This window comes from Hibiscus syriacus, unplaced genomic scaffold (assembly GCF_006381635.1).
Source record: "Hibiscus syriacus cultivar Baekdansim isolate YM2019G1 unplaced genomic scaffold, ASM638163v2 tig00116964_pilon, whole genome shotgun sequence".
NCBI classification, from domain to species: Eukaryota; Viridiplantae; Streptophyta; class Magnoliopsida; order Malvales; family Malvaceae; genus Hibiscus; species Hibiscus syriacus.
In genome coordinates, this window is record NW_024063489.1 from 2,532,358 (window position 1) to 2,547,670 (window position 15,313).

Consider the following 15,313-nt stretch of genomic DNA (forward strand, 5'->3'; position numbering starts at 1 on the left):
CGAACGAAAATCGCAATTAACCGAGGTGACGGGGGAAATGTTTTTGGTGATTCTTTGGCGAGCTTCCCACAACGATCGATGATGAATTCCGGTGAGGGATTAGAGGGGTTTTGGTCATCGGTCGATGGCGAGTCAGATGAGGGTGGTGGTGCAAGCTACGACGGCCGGATTGATGCTCGACAATGGTATGGGCGGTGGGTAACTAAGGATTTTGGGAGGGATTAATTTAGGGATTTTGGGTTTCTAAACTGGAATGGGGAATAGATTTTTGGGTTATAACCTGAGCCAATTACAAATAAAAATTATTTTTATTTATTTTATTCATTAACAATGGCTTAGCTTAATTGATAGGGGAATGGTCGGCCATACCACCAAACATTGGTTCAAATCCAAGTAGTTACCCTATTTATTTTTATTTATTTTTTATTTTTCATTAAAAAAAAGGGTAAATTCAAGGTTTAGTACCTAAACTTCCTACAAATTCAAAACTAAGCTATAAGCTTCTGAAACTTGGAATTTAATCCCTAAATCAATTAAATTGTAATTTTTATTTTAAAATAGGGTTGTGACAGTTAGGCAGGCTGCCTCATGGCCATGGAAGAGTTTAACACGTCGGAGCCTATACGTGGCAGCTTCCCAGCACGCCATTTTTTTATTTTTATTATTAATCATGCACGCCATGGTTAGTTGTCTGGTAAGAGTATATATCGAATCTGGCCCTGGACGACCCAATCTCGTCCTTTTATAGAAACTGAAGTTATTGATAATAAAATAAGAGAAATTATTTGATACTTTATATGGTATTATTTAATTTATTGATTTTTTGAAAAAATTCCTCAGATCCAAAACTTCAATCTCTTAATTCTAATTTTTAAATAAAGAATTTAAATTTTAATAAAAAAAATTAAAAAAAATAACCTAGATTATGTAAATTAAACTCTATATAATTTATGTATGAAATAATTTTCTATAAAACAAAATTATTATTATTTTTTAAATAAAAATTAAAAAATATTTTCATTATACTATCATACAAAATATTTTATATAAAAATATATATTTTTAATTTTAAAAATATTATAAGTAAAGAATAAAAATTCATATGTAAATTATTAATTATGTATGTTTAGATTTAAAATATAAATTTTAATTTAACATTGTATAAAAATATTATTAATTGTTAAAAATAAAGTTCATTTTGATTTAATTTAAAAATAATATATATTTTAATTATAATTTAAAATAAGTATATATATAATAAAAATATAATTTAGGTCTATTAATTTTTTTGATAAATTCTCTTATTTTATTTTGTTTGAGAAAAGAATTAAAATTCTCAATATGGATCAAGCTATGGGAAGTAATTCGGTCAGATCCGTCAACGTACGCCAGGCCCAAACCAATTCAAGCTCCTTTCGTCTTCCTGGAAAACAAAAACGAAGGGGCAAAAACATAATTTCGACAATCCCATATCGTCTCTCCTATATAAACCCCCATCTACAAAATCTATGGTATAAAAGGGCCCAAATCTTTTCCGCCATTTCTTCTTCCGGGATCTTCCCAATTCCCAAGACTGGCCGTTAAACTCTTACAATCTTCAAGGCACTAAAATTTCCGATCATACACAATCTTCCTCATCGTCGCCTCCAAACTTTCGTAATTTCTTCCTCCCAATTCATCTCTAAATTAATGTTTTTTCTTGTTTTGATTTATTTTTTCTTTTTTAACTTTTAATGATTCAGATTCAAGATTCACCATTTTTCCATTTTGGGGCAGATCGGGTAAACAATGGAGACGTTTGAGTTTTACCGAAGGTCAACCATCGGAATATGCTTGACGGATGCATTAGATGAGATGGTTTCAAACTTTACTCTCAAGCCTGAGTTAGCTATTCAAGTTATCGTCCAGTTCGATAAGGTACTGTTAAATACTTCGTTGACTTGTTCTACTTTTCTTTATACATAATTTAATTTATTAATTTAGTTTATGTTTATTTTAGTCTATGGCTGAAGCCCTGGAAAGTCAAGTGAAGAGCAAGGTTACCTTTAAGGTATGTTCTTTCTTTTTTAGGGGGTTTAAGGTGTTAACTGGATCCGGGAACATTCTTTTAGTTTCCTGTAAGTGTTGATGTGGTATTGTCTGTTTTAATCGACGGTGATTTATGGCAGTGATTTGCTGTTTCTATTGAGTAACTATGGTGTGTTAATTTTTTTTTTAAATCAAGTGCCTACTATTAAGTTCAGTTTTATAAAAGAAGCTGATATTAGTTTGATATGATCCTTGCACTCCCAACCTTGAAGAAATATAAAAGCAATTATGACCATTCATGAATTGTAAAAGAAGCGTTTATTGTGGTACAAGAATTTCGTTTAAGTCTAATTATGATCTTGGTCTAATTATGGTCTCAAATTTCAACATAGTAGAAGGCCTGAAACTAGAATTAGACCATTTGTTTATGGTACATGGTTGTGGTGATTGGTTATTGTTTATTGAGAAATACCAACATGCAAAGCACGGGAATCTTTCAAATTAAGTAGTGCTATAAAAAGTTTTCAACATATTATGAATAATTTAGGACTTTTTTAGTGGAGAATGGTTTTATTCTTCTTGTTAAACCATAGCTACCTCTTGTCTTCGAAATTTTCTATATGACCTTTATTGATGGCTACGACAGTAGGTAACATATCTAAATTCTTTTTTCAAAAATTCTTTGCAAAAAATTTTTGGTTTTAAATTTTATTTTAGTATGATTGCTAGAGAGAAGTTATCAGAATCTGAAAATATAGACTTGCAAAAAGCTTGCTTGCTTGGAAAATGGTTTTCTTATACAAATATAATTATGTATTTCCGTTTTGGTCAAATTTCCTTGGTTTTCAATAACATTCAAAATCAGAACTGATGGTTGAAAATACCATTTTTTTTGTCTTGAATCAGTATTTTGTGGTACTTTTTCGTCTACAGTTGAGTTTTAGCTTTTCTGCTACTGCTTGTTGTGGTGTATCGTTTATATATATTTTTTATTTGAAGAATTCTACATTGCAATGTAAAACCTGATTTGCTATTCATATTTGAACCCCAATCCTGTGTTGTATGTGCTACAGGGACATCTGCACACCTATAGATACTGCGACTGTGTTTGGACCTTCGTTTTACAGGATGCTTTGTTTAAGATGGAGGGTTCTCAGGAGAATGTCGATCGGGTGAAAATAGTATCATGTGATTCAAAGTTACTCTTAAAATGACATATCAATCAGTGTTATCTCTGAAGATAGTGGAAGGAGATGATTTTTTCTATGTACTTGGTGGTATATTTCTTTCTGATAACATAATGTACAACAGGCAAAATTTTAGAACAAAACGATGATATTTTGACAATTTGTATTTTGACAATTTGTATTGATTTTTTTTCTCTTCCAGTTTTTCTGTACAACAGTGGAAGGAGATGATATTTCTTTCATCTTTCCTTCTTGACCGTATTGATTTTTTTCTCTTCCAGTTATTCTGTACATCTGTTTAGACCAATGTGTATAGTCATATTGTTTTTTTGTATTATATATTTACTTAATCCTTTTCAACAAATTTTGATATATTAATAATTCGTATTAATTGTTTTGGAAATATTCCTATCATGTTGATATTGTTTGGTCTAATTTGTTGGGTTTCTTTGGTATGTAAGTTTACCATCGTATCATGAAATGTAAAACCACTGAGGTGCTATTTTGGATTGAAATGTCCTCTTCAGATGATGCCCGTGGTCCTCCAGCCGAGGAATGAGGTGCTGAACTGCATAAAAGTTTACAAAAATGTCTTCAGTATTATCTTTATTGCCTTTTACGAAGAGCCATCGTCATTCCCTTCTATATGTGACCTGGAAAAATTTGCAATGGCGATTTCAAAATCCTTAGTGGGAATCTATATTCGCATCACGCATACCTTGTCTAAGTGCAGAGCTTTTGCTTTTAAAATTCCAAAGCATGGCTCTAACCTAAGCTGGAAGGCTCCAAGCATCCGATTCTCTAACATCATGTCCCCAAGTTTCCTTTTCTTAATGGAATTCCAGCTTCTCTTCCTGTTCGAATACAAACGCCTTTACTTGCCAAACAAAAAGGACGTGAAAAAAAGGGTAACTAACTTTTCAACGAAGTAGTCAAATTAGTGTCCTATATTCATTTTAGAGGAGGTTTTTCAAAGGTTTTTATTAGTATGGATAGCAATTAACAGAAAGTGTTAACTTAAAAAGCGACCCTCTTTTTGTTAATAAATATGTAGAACTGGGTTTGCTAATCTTTAATGTCATCTTTGCAATGTGGCGGTTTTCTTAATTAAAGATGTCTTTTAGATGTATCATATATGCATGTGGGTAATAGATACATATATATATCATATGCCATTGTTAATATCATTCTGCAAGGCAGTTGTCAGATGCATATTGAATTACTGTATAGTAGACCTCAGCTCATATCAACTATGGACCCACGGAATCATCTTTGAAACTTTGTTAGCGATGATAATTCAATATTCCCTTCAGGAGGCTCAAGCAGCATATTTTCACTTTTAAAGATACTCCACCTTTTATGTAACCACGCTCGGAAAAGAAGAAGAGAGTTTAATGCATATAAAATTAGTTGTTTGTCTATCACGAATGGTCTTTGAAACCCATAGAATTTCATGGTTGTGATTGTTTATTATGGCGGTCTCCAGTATCATACAGGTTCCTCGAGTTCTTCATTTTCAACTCATTGATGGGATGCAACTTCAGGTTTTTAACTTACCATTTTGTATGGATTATTAGTTGTTCTTGTTGGTTATTCTCCTAAGATAATGTTCTTTTGATCCTTTGACTTAAATGCAGATTAATGTCTCCGGATGTTCAACTAAGCGCAATGCAAGAGTTGAATTTCAGCTTAAAAACAGCACGAGAACTTGGATTCTTCACTGGGGTTTTCTTTACCATGGGAATTTGTAAAGCTTGAACTGAAAACTTTTCATTAATATGAATTCTATTTTTCCACGTTTTGTTTGCACTTCGCACATCGAACAATCTCATGAGATTGTATCCCTCAACAGGAACTGGTATATCCCATGTGGTGGAGATTCCTCAGGGGTAAAATCTTATAAGCAAGGAGCACTGCAGACACCATTTGTGAAGGCGTGTTTTCTGTTTGCACTTTATGCTACGTAGTTTACTTGGATGTCACCGTTCTCAGTCACAAGTAAGAATTCATTGTGATTTTACGTAATTCTAATCCGATGAAGTTGGCATTGAACTGCAGAATGGAGACATATATGTTCTAAATATTGAGTTGAGGGACCCCAAGATTCACGCAATTGAATTTGTGTTGAAGGATGGAAGTCGAGACAGATGGTCGGTTTTTCCTTTGGGCCATCCCCCTCTTTTTTGTTTTTCAGGGCTGGTGAGATGTTTGAAATTCTTATATATTTTTCTTTTCAGGTTGAAACTAAATCATAGAAATTTCAGAGTTGAGATTCCTGAATATGATGCAAGTGATCCGCTTCCATCTATACCGAAGGATCTAATTGGTCGGAAGGCATATCTAATCTGGGAAGGTAGAGGTAGACCCCAAAACACGCCGGAACAGCAAAAGGTGTGTTATGGTGCAAAAAACTGAATTATCTTCTTAGTCACCTTAGTTTTTGAATTTATGCAATTTTTTTCATTTGTTCAAGCCAGGATGTTCTGAAGTTCTAAAGTTATCTAAAATGGTGAAATTTTTTACCATGGATGTTCTGATTTGTTGTCAGATTGATCTCAGATACTCTCCATAGTTTATGTTACCTTCTGATCATAACTTGAAACCTTTTTTACTTGAGATATTTTTGCAACCAAAATGTTTCCTTCGGAAAATTTTCTCACTTTATGCTAGTGGTATCATTTCCTTTCTCATTTGTATATTACGTAGTTTCTTATCCTCCTTTGCTCTTTCGACTATTGGCCATTTAGCTTAGAAAGCCAATGCTTGATACTTGTGTAACTCAAACTTGAGTTGGGTGCTATTGCTACAACAGCCAGTATCGAGTTTTCCGTCAGTTTACTTATATATTATCACTGTGTGCATTGTAGCAAGATTACGCGGATGCTTTAACAGAGCTTCAAAATCAGCTTAGCAAGGGAATATCCTTGAATGAGTTACAAAGCAGCTACATGAATGCAAGAACAGAACGAAAAATACAGGATGATAGACAACCATCTAGGTCTGTAACACCATCATCTTACCTTAGAAGACATGATGTCGATAAGTGGTTGCAAAGGCAGTCTAAGGGACATGAAAACAAGACTGGTCAATCTTCATCAACTTTTATGGATCTCGTAGAGAAATCAGTTGGAGGAAATAACGTGGTCTCGAAGCAAAATCATACTGTTGGCTACTATGAAATTGTGGTTAGTCTTCCTGCAATGTTTTTATTTTCTTGAATGAGAGTAAACATGGTAATGGAGATTGTGGTGGTTTGAATCCATTTCGTTCATTTCATTTAATTCAGTGAGGGACTTTGATTTCTTTTTAGCCATTAGTTGTTGAATCAAATACATATTTATACATCTACAGAAGACCAACTTCCAATATCTCCGGATCAAGAGTTCCTATATGCTTTTGGTTTATTATTTGATCCTTTTTTCAGGTCCTTTCTAAAGTTGTAACCGGTGATTATCACATACTGGTTGCTCTGAATGTGAAAGGCACTGCAATTCTTCACTGGGGAGTGTCTAAGTCATCAGCTGGTGAATGGCTGGTTAGATTCTTGGCCCTTTATTTATGAGGAATTTACATGCTCATTGTGTGCACTGATGCTGGATATTTCCACCTGTGTATGCTTTCAGATCTTACTTCAACTCACTGCCTGCTTTCATCTCTAATTCCAGGCTCCTGCATCAGATATGTTGCCTGAAAAGTCGAAAATGGTTGTCGGAGCATGTCAGACTTATTTTACGGACATGTCAGTCAGAGGAGGATCCTTTCAGGTAACTTAAAGCAGTTTTTCGGGAATCCTTGAGCTTATTACATTTTCAATTGTTTAACCATGCCTTCCCCCTGGAAAAAAAAGTTGGTAGATATTAATTTGCAGAAGAGGAATTTTGTTGGTATTCAATTTGTGATATGGTCCGGTGGGTCTTGGATTAAAAACAATGGGGCCAACTTCTATGTACCCGAACAACCTGTGCTGCCAAGTGGGAAGGTAATATTTATCATACTGTACTGAATGATTTCTTATTTTTTCAGTGCACAGTAGATTTATCATTGTACAAGGTACCTTGCCTTTTGCAATTGATGTATGGGTTTACAAACTGCCTATGCACTCTGAGAAGATTTTTCACATGAAAATAGTTTTCTCGTGTCCGATGAGCGCTAGCATTGTTAGCGCAGGCCAATGCGCTTGATTTTCCATTTCTTAACTCTGTTTCGTCGATTTCATGGCTTTCTTTTGTCCTGAAACCAGTCAAATGATACAACGGGAAAGCTATTGTGATTGATGGGAATAAATAACTTAAACTGTGTGATCTTATGGTCTGATGATGTTAGTTATTTGATATGGGCATGAAACTTAAATGATGAGCAGTTAACAATTACAAAAAAGAAAAAAGAAAAAAAAAGAGGCTGACTGCATTTGAACAGTATCATCATCTATTTTGTTGAACGTTGAAAGCAATAAAGTAATACTTATGGATTTAACTCTTTTGTTGAGGGGAAAAATGGAGTTTAGAGATGCTTATTTTTGTGACATTATTATTTTTTCCCTCTGATAAAATAGTAACACATTCAAACTGAAAACAAGGAGAATTATGTTAAGAAATCAGGCTAAGTAACACGGGAAATAAACAAGCAGTAAAACAAATAAAGAACAAAAGATTTAACAAGGTTCGGCAATGTGCCTACATCCTCGGGAGTGATGAGCGTATATTTTCTTATTATTCGCAATAATCAAATCACAATTAGGTTACAATTACATAATATAAAGCAACCCTGGTACAATTACCAAAATAGCTTCGGCAACTCCCTCCAACATCTGTCCTCCAACTGATATATGAGCCATACCTAACAAATTATGTATGCCTTTTTTGTTTTATTATGTCTTGTCGGCCATCTAGCTTTTTCTTTACCATTCTTGTAGATCAGTGAACATTGGAGACCGTTTTATGCAGGTTGATGGACATGGTAAAAGAATTGTAAAATGGTTGCTTGATGAAATATCCCAAAGAGAAAAGGAGGCTGAGAGGTCCTTGATGCATAGGTAACTAAGTGATGAGTCTAGCTAGTACCTTACAAAAGAATCCAAGCATATCTATCTTTCACAATTTATGTCGTTTTGGAAACACCAGAACCTTGTTTCAGCATCTTACAATAGTTGAGATTTCAGGATCTGTAGAAAGTCTCTTTTACCTTGATTTTTTCAGTAAAAATGTTTTGTTTACATGCTCGACTGTCACAGGTTCAATATTGCAACAGAGTTGACAGAACGCTGTAAAGCTGAAGGAGAATTAGGGCTTATTGGTATATTAATCTGGATGAGGTTTATGAGATGCAGGCATCTTACATGGAACAAGAACTATAATGTGAAGCCTCGGTAAATTTCACATTTTTTCATAAATCAGATCTTATGACTATGTATCGAATACGCATTATATACCGCATATATAAGTAAAATTACCCTGTTAAGATGGCATTCACTGCCATGTATGCAGTGAAATCAGTGAAGCTCAAGACAGATTCACCAATTTACTGCAACGAATATTTGTGAACCAGCCAAATGACCGAGAGATTGTGAGGCTAATAATGGCATTTGTTGGACGTGGAGGTGAAGGTGATGTTGGGCAGAGAATTCGTGATGAAATATTAACAATTCAGGTATATATAATTTATGTCTTATAGAGATGCACTCTGCTGCATCATTCTTGCAAATCTAATTATCCTGGTTGTTCATTAGAGAAATAACGACTGCAAAGGGGCCATGATGGAGGAATGGCACCAAAAGTTGCACAATAATAGTAGCCCGGATGATGTGGTTATTTGTGAGGTATGTAATTATTTATCATGCAACTGGCACTAGGTCAGATAAGGTAAATCATTTGAAGAAATCGAGTGATCTTTCATAGATACATTTCACACAAGAATGATGCCTTGGTTTCTAAGTCAGTTTATTACATTTGATTGGTTAAATTTGTTCACATGGATATACAATCTGTTAATACAATGTTGTGTTCTTCTGTAACAGGCACTATTAAACTATTTGAAATCTGGTTTTAAACTTGATCTTTATTGGAAAACATTGCATGCACATGGTCTCACAAAGGAAAAACTTGCAAGTTATGACCGTCCAATTGTTTCAGAGCCTCATTTCAGAACTGATGCAAAAGAAGGTCTCATCCGTGATCTTACTATGTACTTAAAGACATTGAAGGTATCAATCCTGTTTCGACAAAGTACCATATTTTCTTGATATTTTCCCCTTTTTTATTCTGCTTATGTTTACTAAAGTAAATTCAAAGGTATTTGTGTGATCACGCTATGAACTTGGTGAAAATTCATCAAATTTGATTTTATTACTTGGAACTTGGAGTTTCTTGCAAATTACTTAGTTGAAAATTGTCAAGCTAGAAGACGTCTGGTGCATGTAAAATGATCAAGTATAGGGGAGCTGAAGGTTGAACAGCTCTCAGAAACTATCATGTTCCATAGTCTCTTTTGAATTTATCCTCCATTAAATCATTATACATTTGTATGACCTAAGTAGTTTTTAAGACAGATTGTATGGTCTCTATTACATCAATAATAACTGCAGTGGTTCTGTTTTAACATCCCGCTTTGATCCTAGTCATATTTTGATGTTCATTTAGTTATATGTCGTAAACTAGATCTTCCTCGATACTCTCTCTCTTTTTAAGATAAATAAATATCTATCTTATCTTCTACTTAGATAAGTCTTAACTTCTATTTAGATAAGTCTAAGATTTCAAGTTTAACATAACGTAAAATACTAAATACAAAGTCTAAGAATACACGGCTACATTTTACAGATTTGTCGTTCAAAATTTTCTATTGTTTACGGTACCATGTGACAGGCTGTACATTCTGGTGTAGAACTTGAATCCGCTATTGAAAGTTGTATGGCTCCCTCCTTCAAGGTTAGTTGCAGCAATAACAGACGAGGAATTATTTTGACTGTGCAGTTTCCATTACCTTAAGCATGAAATTTGAGTTATCGCTAAATCAAGTCTCAATCTTCTTCGTGTTGCTCAGAATCAAGGTTTTGCAACAGCAGATAGAGCTCACGTGTATACTGGTTTATCACTGAAGTTGCAGGTAACCCTCTACGTAAAGCAGCATTCTCTTAAGATTTTGTTCATGGACAATCATAGTAAGCATGCTATTCATGGAATTTCAATTTATGAATCAGCGTTTTGGTCCAAAAATTGTTTCTTGTAATTTGGATTTTTTTGTTTGATGTCATATTCTATCTTGAAAAATATTATCGGGTTTCACCCCCAAGAAATGTGAAAAGGAATGACTTTTTTCATTATTGTTGAAAAAATTCAGGACTGCTTGAACTTTGTCAAAATTCATATTGGTGATGAGCGCATTGGCCCTTTAATGGAGGTTATAATCTGTATTTGAAATCAGATGGGGCTTGTTCTATTCTAAGATATTTTTTTTATGTGATTGAATCTTCTTCTTTTCATTGAAGAAATTACTGGAATCCCGCATTGAGATTCGCCCTCTTCTGCTAACACATCATAGATTGGCAAAAGAGCTGCTATTCCTTGATCTTGCTTTGGCTTCAGCTGTTAGAACAACCATGGAAAGGGGACTTAAAGATCTTAACTTCGCACACCCGCCAGTAAGTCTCGATATATTTGCAAACCAGAAAATAAATTACCTTGAAGACAACCCATCTAACTGGGTGGTTTTGTTGTCTATTTTATGAATCAGGAAATCATGTTCTTCATTTCCTTGGTGCTTGAAAGTTTGTGCCTGTCCATGGTCAAGAATGAAGATCTCATTTACTGTACTAAGGTATATTATCTCTTAAGCTTTATTGAAAATAACTTTTTCATTCTGAGTGTTGAATTCCACCGACAATATTAAGCTTTCATAATGTCTCAAGTCATGGTTAAGATATATTTGATGCCTATAATAGTATATCACCATTTGTTGTTTCTTTGAACCTTCATAGGACTGGTATCGTGTCTCTGAATCATACAAACCCGGTGATGCTCAGTGGGCATTACAAACAAAGGCTATTCTTGATCGACTGCAAATAGTAATTTCTGACAGGGCTGTCGACCACCAAAATAAGATCCAGCCTAGTGCTGAATATCTTGGAAATTTGCTTGGCATTGGGAAGCCAGCTGTATGTCATTAACTTTCAAACATTTCTGATGATGGAGATTGTTTTGGAACCTTCTTTACGAATTCAAGACGTGTTTGTTATTTTCTCGAGGGGTTTTGTTATAAAATGTCCTTTATGCTAAAGGTTATGGGTTCCAGTCCCACCACTCAAGCCACAGACTCACTCAAACATGCTCTGACATCCTATGTGCTCCTCTGGGAGCTTGCGCCTTTGTGCTTCAGAAATTTTTACGAGTTCCCAAACGTGTTTGGTATTGTCTCCGGAGAGGTTTTGTCTCCTAGAGTAGCGCCTTGAATGCCTGATCATGTGTGTGTGAGGGCCTGTGGCGTGGGTGGTGGTATTTGAATCCCATGACATTTAGCATAGAGGACATTTATGGGCAACTGTGATACTCGTAAAGAAGTTCCAAAACAGAGATGAAGTGTCATTTAGTTCTCAATCTAAGACCATTTCGTTTGTTCTGCTATCAGCAAGATAATTTTGCAGAAGAATTAACAAGAGCAGGATCTGGAGCTGTTCTTTCCAAGCTCATTAATCGTTTTGACCCCATTCTCAGAAAAGTTGCTAATTTAGGATGGTAAGTTTTCACTGAAACCTACGAGGCTATGAATACCATGTAGCTGGCCTAATTCAGTTTGTAATATGCTTATTTTTGAACTGAGGTTATGCTTTTCGCTTCTGTTTTATAAGTTTTTTTTAAATAATGAGAGTTTTCTTGCTATTTTATGGTTTTTTTCTTTTTCTGGAACTTTATGGTATTTGCTCTCAAATATTTGCTGAGATTTTTGTCTAACAGTTGGCAGGTTATCAGTCCAGTCGAAGTTTGTGGATTTGTAACTTCAATGAATGAGCTTATTACTGTTCAGAACAAAGTTTACCGAAAGCCAACTGTTATTATTGCAACTAGAGTAACAGGAGAAGAGGAGATTCCGGACGGAGTTGTTGCAGTGTTGACATCTGATACACCAGATGTCCTGTCTCATGTGTCTATTAGAGCCAGAAATAATAAGGCATGTGTCTTTCGAATCGCTTATCACAATTTAAAGCCATTGTCAAAGCTACCCCAAAGTGCTTAGTTACGAAAGTCGGCATATGTAATTTACTTACTCCTTCATGGTGCAGATATGCTTTGCCACATGCTTCGATCAAAATACATTCCGGATTCTCAAGTTGAAGGAAGGACGTGCCGTATCTATACAACTTAAGTCCTCAAATTTGATAGTCAGGCACGTTGTAATTTAACTTCTTGATCAGTGATTTTGCACACCTCTTCACCAATATTCTAATGAACTGTTTTTCACCCACTTGCAGTGATGTCAGTGGCTCTAACTTATCTCTAAGTTCCCTTATTCCCTTACTTTCTCGACGAGTGACCATTAAAAGAAAGAACTTCTGTGGGAAATATGCTCTTTCACTCGAAGAATTCACTGCTGAAATGGTAAGCTCCTTCCGTTTATTGTTCTGGGTAGAACGAATGACTTGTTTGCAGGATATATTTGAAAGAAACCAATGATCTTCTTCGGTTCAGGTTGGCGCCAAATCTAGTAATATAAAATTTTTAAGGGGAAGGGTGCCATCATGGATCAGGATCCCAATGTCAGTTGCAATACCGTTTGGAGCTTTTGAAACTGTGCTATCACTAGATGCTAATAAGGTACATTTTATTAGCCAAAGATTTATGACTTAACCAGTAAGCTATACTTGGGAAGGGAATTGTATTTCTCAAATTCTTTTATCGACTATAATCATGTTAATTATATTCTGAAGTTCTATAATCTGTGTTTCAAATGAATACAGAGGTCATTAGCACTTTTCTTTTCTTTCTCTGAGTTTCGATACTTCATCCTTTTCAGGATATATCAAACAAGATTATCCTACTTAGCAAATTAGTTCATGGTGGTGATGTTTCCAAAATTCAAGAAATAAAAGGAGCTATTCAACAAATGAGTGCTCCTGTATCTTTGGTATGTCATTGGGATTTAACTGTGTTATACCATAGTGCTGTCAAGCAGATCTTAGTTAGGTTTATGTATATCATAAGGTAGTCGATGCCGTCTTTATTAATATTTCAAACTGATAGTTTTGTTTTTGAACTTTGTGGTAGACCACTGAAGTTACGAACAAAATGAAAAGTGCTAGAATGCCATGGCCTGATCATGGGGGTGAGGACCGATGGAACCAAGCTTGGCAAGCCATAAAGAAGGTTGGGACTGTTTTTGGCATGTAATGCATTAATCATATGCTTTATACTGATCATTTTTATATTTGCCATATGCTTTCTACTACTCATATGCAGGTTTGGGCTTCAAAGTGGAATGAAAGAGCATATGTTAGTTGTAAGAAAGGTAAACTTAATCATGAGGACCTTCGCATGGCTGTACTGATTCAAGAAGTCCTTTGTGGTGATTATGCTTTCGTTATTCACACAAAAAACCCGTTATCAGGGGACACCTCGGAAATATATGCAGAGGTAAGCCTCTCTGCTTGGTTTTATATGAACTTACCGGTCTCGAAAACATTTTGCATTTACCTTCTTGGCTTAATTTTAGATTGTGAAAGGCTTGGGAGAGACGTTGGTGGGTGCATATCCCGGACGCGCTATGAGCTTCGTTGCGAAAAAGAACAACCTGAAATGTCCTATAGTAAGGCAGTTTCTTTGCATCCAGGATGCTTCATTCAGTTCTTCTGGATAAACATACCTGAACAATATGCACTTCATTTTTATATATAAGATTCCTCTTATCAGAACTTTAGAAAGCCAAAGCTAATGAAAAACTGCAATTAACTCAACAGGTTACCGGTTATGCAAGCAAGAAAATAGGGCTCTATTGTAAGCCGACTATCATTTTTCGTTCCGACTCGAATGGCGAAGATCTCGAGGGATTTGCAGGGGCTGGGCTTTATGACAGGTTAGCTTCTGAAATCTGACTTGTTTTGGACAGTATTTTGCAAACAAAAATAGGATCATAAGTAGTTTATCCATTTTATTCTTGAATGATTTCAGTGTACTTATGGATGAAGAAGAAAGCATGGTTTTGGATTATTCCATTGATCCAATGATAGTTAACAAAGCTTTCCAGACCTCAATCTTGTCAAAAATTGCAGAGGCGGGTAAGATTATAGAAACCCTTTATGGATGTCCGCAGGACATTGAAGGAGTGGTGAAAGATGGAATGATTTATGTTGTTCAAGCAAGACCACAAGTCTGACATTTTAGTTTCAATCTGAGAATATATATATATATATATATAGAGAGAGAGAGAGAGAGAGACGATAATACTAGACATGATATAAAAAAAATATACTAATAATATAGAAATGAACACGATATGAATATATAAAAATTAGCTGTAATTTGGTGGCAGATTTCTGCTTTGCAATACAAATTACATATTCATCATAATTATTATAAAATTATATATGATACAAAATACTTATGTATCAAAAGTCGTGGATGTATAAAAGTGGGTAGTTCTGCGGTGCGGCGCTTAAAAAACGGCTAATATACGGCGTGACCGGTTAAACAAGTGACCGGTTAAAATTTAGACCGGTTATGTTATATTATTTAACCGAAAATATTATCAAGTACAATAACATATTAGGTAACGCTTATATAATGTAATAGATAGCGCTTATATAATAAAATAGGTATTTAACGGGAAATATTATCAAGTACAATAACATATTAGGTAACACTTATATAATGTAATAGGTAGCGCTTATATTGACATATTTTATAAGTAAATCGGTATATTTATACCGGTAACATTGCAAATTTACTTATTACATTATAATTATCGGTTTCGATATTTCATAAAGTGTCGAAACTTTTTATAAAAGTATCGACATTTTATGCTTGCACCTCGTTGGGCATTAATATTTCATTCTGGACAAAAATATCGACACAAACTAAAAAAGTGTCGATACATGATTTAGACCTATTCTCTCA

The 15,313-nt window shown here is 34.7% G+C and overlaps 2 protein-coding genes across 2 annotated transcripts; both read left to right on the top strand.

Annotated features, from left to right (window-relative positions):
* Positions 1-1,506: 1,506 nt before the first annotated feature.
* Positions 1,507-3,345, top strand: LOC120191060 (transcription initiation factor IIA subunit 2-like). The gene is made up of 4 exons (XM_039194067.1): positions 1,507-1,656; positions 1,777-1,917; positions 2,000-2,050; positions 3,102-3,345. The coding sequence occupies exons 2-4, from the start codon at positions 1,789-1,791 to the stop codon at positions 3,240-3,242; spliced, it is 321 nt and encodes a 106-aa protein (XP_039049998.1). The 5' UTR covers positions 1,507-1,656; positions 1,777-1,788; the 3' UTR covers positions 3,243-3,345.
* A 1,103-nt stretch (positions 3,346-4,448) lies between these two features.
* On the top strand, positions 4,449-14,627 carry LOC120191059 (alpha-glucan water dikinase 2). The gene is made up of 31 exons (XM_039194066.1): positions 4,449-4,759; positions 4,853-4,962; positions 5,068-5,149; positions 5,274-5,365; positions 5,453-5,606; positions 6,083-6,400; positions 6,640-6,750; positions 6,881-6,979; positions 7,063-7,194; positions 8,159-8,247; positions 8,446-8,580; positions 8,699-8,861; positions 8,941-9,030; positions 9,229-9,414; positions 10,076-10,138; positions 10,254-10,316; positions 10,551-10,610; positions 10,699-10,851; positions 10,944-11,027; positions 11,188-11,364; positions 11,835-11,941; positions 12,161-12,374; positions 12,487-12,590; positions 12,676-12,802; positions 12,893-13,018; positions 13,218-13,328; positions 13,469-13,567; positions 13,661-13,834; positions 13,914-14,006; positions 14,158-14,273; positions 14,369-14,627. The coding sequence occupies exons 1-31, from the start codon at positions 4,688-4,690 to the stop codon at positions 14,571-14,573; spliced, it is 3,909 nt and encodes a 1,302-aa protein (XP_039049997.1). The 5' UTR covers positions 4,449-4,687; the 3' UTR covers positions 14,574-14,627.
* Positions 14,628-15,313: the final 686 nt, after the last annotated feature.

Excerpts from the sequence above, each read along its gene's own strand:
- LOC120191060 (XM_039194067.1), top strand. The coding sequence starts at position 1,789 with ATGGAGACGTTTGAGTTTTACCGAAGGTCAACCATCGGAATATGCTTG. Across the intron at positions 1,918-1,999 it reads TTATCGTCCAGTTCGATAAG|TCTATGGCTGAAGCCCTGGA; the intron begins GTACTGTTAAAT and ends TGTTTATTTTAG. Across the intron at positions 2,051-3,101 it reads AGAGCAAGGTTACCTTTAAG|GGACATCTGCACACCTATAG; the intron begins GTATGTTCTTTC and ends TATGTGCTACAG.
- LOC120191059 (XM_039194066.1), top strand. The coding sequence starts at position 4,688 with ATGGCGGTCTCCAGTATCATACAGGTTCCTCGAGTTCTTCATTTTCAA. Across the intron at positions 5,607-6,082 it reads ACACGCCGGAACAGCAAAAG|CAAGATTACGCGGATGCTTT; the intron begins GTGTGTTATGGT and ends TGTGCATTGTAG. Across the intron at positions 6,980-7,062 it reads TCAGAGGAGGATCCTTTCAG|TTGGTAGATATTAATTTGCA; the intron begins GTAACTTAAAGC and ends TGGAAAAAAAAG.